General features: G+C 40.0%; 1 protein-coding gene and 1 long non-coding RNA gene across 5 annotated transcripts in view; one reads left to right on the top strand and one right to left on the bottom strand.

The window, feature by feature from the left end:
* Positions 1–806, bottom strand: part of LOC116690704 (uncharacterized) — a 17,608-nt gene extending 16,802 nt beyond the window's left edge. Inside the window, exons 1-2 of the long non-coding RNA XR_004332335.1 lie at positions 679–806; positions 612–615 (exon numbers count right to left, since the gene is read on the bottom strand). This is a non-coding gene — a long non-coding RNA (uncharacterized LOC116690704). The remainder of the gene's footprint in view (positions 1–611; positions 616–678) is intronic.
* Positions 1–4,828, top strand: part of LOC116690692 (furin-like protease kpc-1) — a 298,529-nt gene that overhangs the window by 140,264 nt on the left and 153,437 nt on the right. For all 4 annotated transcript variants that reach the window (XM_032517860.1, XM_032517859.1, XM_032517857.1 and 1 more), the window contains exon 8: positions 1,623–1,702. In XM_032517860.1, the coding sequence (XP_032373751.1) occupies positions 1,623–1,702 (80 nt within the window). The remainder of the gene's footprint in view (positions 1–1,622; positions 1,703–4,828) is intronic.

Raw genomic sequence — 4,828 nt, forward strand, 5'->3', positions numbered from 1 at the left:
CAGAGGTTAGAACGCCAACAAAGAGAAATCGGAAGGTAACGGACATCTGGCCTAAAATGAGGGACATAGATAGATAGATATTTATTAATCCAAAGAAAAATGGGAAATTATGGTGTTACAGCAGCAAAATAAGTCACACAGCACAGAATACAAATATAAATGAAATACTAGAAAAAATATACATACATACAATATACATGAAATAATAATAATAATAAAATAAAAAAACATATATTTAAATATATACAGGATGGGAAAACAAAATGTGCAACTGCCTAAATAATATGCTAAAATATATGCTAAATGTAAATAAACCAATTGTGCAGGTTGCACTTAGTGCAGTAGTGTGGTGTGGTGTGGTGACATCTGGCAGGATTTCCTGCAGTACCTGACTAATCCTGGAAGTGGACCACCATTCCAGTGATCTGGTGTACAGTCATGTAGATCTCAGGGATCGGTATGCAACGTCATTTCTAATTCTTTTCTGTGAGGTCATAGTTTCCCATCAGTTTTGTTTGGTAGCATACTTAAATTTTCCGAAATCTGTGTATTGTCTTTCTTTCAAACTGTCCAACTACAATATTACTTAAAACCAGTCCCTCCAGAAAGACGCAACTCAGCGCACAATCAGCCAAAGTCTGCAGATTTATGTGGGGGGCTGCATTTTTTCAAATACACTTTCGCCGCATAAATTACCGATTTCCACGCAAAATAATTTGGGGCTTGAATGATTTCATAATCCCCGCATTTTCATTGCAAAAAAAGTCACAAATATCTGAGCAGAAAGTTGAAAAATGTTGCGTCTGTTAGTTTTTAAACAGGTTCATTGCAGTTGGCTTTTTAGACTTTGAGTAGTAATCTGAAATGTATATAATGTAATCTTTTTCAGATAAATACATTCGTTCACCTTCACATTCACACAAGAGCAGCCATTCCCCCCCCCCTCTCCCCCCCCATTGCCACGGGAACATTATGAAGTGATGTAATGACGCGACAAGACATCAGCAAACCGCAGTTTTCCCCGCACTTTCATCGCATAACCCAAATATTCCATTGCATTTTGTGAGAAAACATGCCGCATAATCTAGGATTTTTGCCCGCAACAATTACAACAAAAACTCCCGAGACAATAAAACATTCGTACAGTGATGAAGCCGTTCTATCCTGTCAGGCTGGTGTTACGCTGGCTAGCCATAAAGCATATGTGAAACGGCAGTGTTGTGTTCTCCTGCCTTGTCATTTCTAATCCTATAGGCAGTCTGACGCACACAGGCCAACTTGTGTTTTGTCAGAGCAGATTGTCTGGCATGGATAAGCCTGAGCTGGAGAGAGCTGCATAATTGCTCTTGTACGGTTTTGCTGCCAAGACATCCTCCTCCGCGTTATGCCTATACACACTGGCACAAGCCATTCAAACATGTTCACTTTTTACGAGGCGCGCATAAAACCGCACAGTCACGGGCATCTCCACGGTGACAGTGATTGCCGTCAGTTAGAAAAATGGTTGACAGGCCAATTCAAGTGCCAGTATCACAAGCTCTTCATGGGATTCCTTCATTTCCTGTCATGTCACTGTGATGTTGTGCGTCGAGTGTTCCATTTGTTTTCTGTCTGGATTACAGGAGGCTCTCGCCAGTTTTGACCTGCGTTCTTCACACGGCCTGTCTCATGATCCCATGCCTGTCAGAGATGAGGAGAATAGGTAATGACTGTTGTCCTACTTTTTTTTCTTCTTGCCTGGTAGGTTTTAGACTCTTTTTTAGACCTTAGTGGTCCCCTGATACTGTATCTGAAGTCTCTTTTATATAGACATTCATGTGGCCCCTAATACTGTATCTGAAGTCTCTTTTATCTAGACCTTAGTGGTCCCCTAATATGTTAGATGGTCCTCTTATATAGCACTTAAGTGTCCCTAATACTGTATCTGAAGTCTTTTTATATAGACCTTAGTGGTCCCTAATACTGTATCTGAAGTCTCTTTTATATAGCACCTTAGTGGGTCCCCCCCCTAATACTGTATATGAAGTCTCTTTTATATAGACCTTAGTGTGTCCCCTAATACGTATCTGCAAGTCTCTTTTATAGACCTTAGTGGTCCCCTAATAATGTATATGAGTCTCTTTTATAGACCTTAGTGGTCCCCTAATACATATCTGAAGTCCTCTTTTATAGACTTAGTGGTCCCCTAATACTGTATCTGAAGTCTCTTTATCTAGACCTAGTGGTCCCCTAAACTGTATATGAAGTCTCTTATCTGACCCTAGTGGTCCCCTAAACAGTATCTGAAGTCTCTTTTATCATAGACTTAGTGGTCTCCCCTACTGTCTATGAAGTCTCTTTTTTCGGCCTTAGTGGTCCCTAATACTGTATCTGAAGTTCTTTTATATAGACCTTATGGTCCCCTAAATACTTGTATTGAAGTTCTTTATATAGACCTTAGTGGTCTCCAAATTACAGTATTGAAAGTCCTTTTATCTAGACCTTAGTGGTCCCCTAATACTGTATCTGAAGTCCTTTTTTATATAGACGTTAGTGGTCCCCAATACTGTATATGAAGTCTCTTTTATATAGCCTTAGTGGTCCCCTAATACTGTATCTGAAGTCTCTTTATATAGACCTTAGTGGTCCCTAATACTGTATCTGAAGTCTCCTTTTATATAGACCTTAGTGGTCCCCCCCTAATACTGTATATGAAGTCTCTTTTATATAGACCTAGTGGTCCCCTAATACTGTATTGAAGTCTTTTATATAGACCTTAGTGGGGTTCCTAATACTGTATCTGAAGTCTCTTTTATATAGAATTCCCGTGTGTCCCCTAAATACTGTATCTGAAGTCTTTTATTATTATATCAGACCTTAGTGGTTTCCTAAAAGTATATGAAGTCTCTTTTATATAGACCTTAGTGGTCCCCTAATACTGATCTGAAGCTCTTTTATATCAGACCCTCTAATCAGGTCCCCTAATACTAATGTATGGAAGTCTCGTTTATATAGACCTTAGTGGTCCCCTAATACTGTATCTGAAGTCTCTTTTATATAGACCTTAGTGGAAAACGGGTCACTTTGACCCGAGGACAACATGAGGGTTAATTGGAGGGAAAACTGTTTGACCTGGGGAACACCTGTTCTGTAAAACCAAGGCCAAACTGGACCGAACGCCAGAAGAAATGAACATGAACTAGTTCCTTTTTTGGGACTGTGAACTTAGTCCCAAATGCAAAGTTATGAACCATAAACGTGAAGTTTTTATCTGTGGTGCTGGAATGTAAACAGCCCCATATCCCATAAAAACAATTGTCAACATTAGCCTACACATCAGAATTAGTTGACCAGCTTCCACACCAAGGAAAAACTAAACCGTGGGTACGCCATCATCAGAATCAGAATCAGTTTTTGTTGCCAGGTATGAGGACACATATGAGGAATTTTGCTTTGGATCGTATTACTTACAATGCGCTTATTCATAAAAAACAAACACCATATACACACTATAAAAAGAAATAACGTAGACAGGTTGAGACAATAGTGCAATGAAGAGCAAAGTATGCAGGAGTTAATTATAATTATGACAGTTAATCATAAAGCATAGTGCAAAAGGTGCTGGAATAAATAGTATTATGTTATTATATAAGTATTACACATAGCCCTGAAATAGAGAATGATAATAAATAATAAGTGGAACTAGTAAACAGACTGACTAGAGACGGATGAACGGGGCTTTAAAAAAAAAAAAAAAGTAATCTATAACCCCACAAAAGGCTGTTAGCTAATGGAATGCTTTGTGAACCAACGCTGGGTTTGGTTAATGCTGTAAGTTAGTTAGCCTGGACATGCAAGTGGTTTTTATTTTTAGAGTGGATAAATACACCGTTTAATCCATTCTTACACTCTCTCTTTTGTTTTTTATTGTCTTTAGGCAGGCTAATTAAATCAGTCTGTTTATTAACTCTCAGAAAGCAGGGGCGATTCTAGAATCAGACCTTTAATAATGCTAATGTATACTTTACTAATCCCGCAAGGAGAAATTACAATTACAATTTACAATCTGTTGTTATTATTACACACAGGCCTGAATTACACACACATGCTCAGTACCTATACATGTCAGAGTGAAGGGGGGATGCTCATGGAAAGGCGGCCCGAGCAGTTGGGGGTTCTTCTCAAGAGCACCTTGGCAGTGCCCAGGAGGTGAACTGGCACCTCTCCACCATACTTTGGTCAGTACGGGGACTTGAACCCGCGACCCTCCGGTTCCGATCCCAACTCCCTACTTACTGAACTACTACCACCCTAATGAGCCCCTAATGAGAATGTGACACAGTGCCTTGCAAAAGTGTCAACCCCCCCCCCCCATTAATCAGTTATTTCATCATCTGATAATCTCTGACATAGCTACTGAACAACAACGTCAGCTAATGTTTTTTGAACTAAACCTGACACTTTAGAAGTCACAGTAATAACGACCAGCTGAATCGCATGTTCTAACATTCACCAAGTGTTCAATTTGGGTTCTTATCTGCACCACGAAATCTTCTCTGGGGACTACCAACGTTAAACTTTACAACCGCGCTCCTACTCTCACTCTGACAGATTAGATAGAATCTCAGCCAAAGGCGGGAGTCTGGCACAACCTCCTCTGATTGGCCAACACTAGGTTTCTGTTAAAGGTCCCATGGCATGAAAATTTCACTTAATGAGGTTATTTAACATTAATATGAGTCCCCCCAGCCTGCCCATGGTCCCCCAGTGGCTAGAAATGGTGATAGGTGTAAACCAAGCTCTGGGTATCCTGCTCTGCCTTTGAGAAGATGAAAGCTCAGATGGGCCG

This window comes from Etheostoma spectabile, chromosome 6, assembly GCF_008692095.1.
Source record: "Etheostoma spectabile isolate EspeVRDwgs_2016 chromosome 6, UIUC_Espe_1.0, whole genome shotgun sequence".
Lineage (NCBI taxonomy): Eukaryota > Metazoa > Chordata > Actinopteri > Perciformes > Percidae > Etheostoma > Etheostoma spectabile.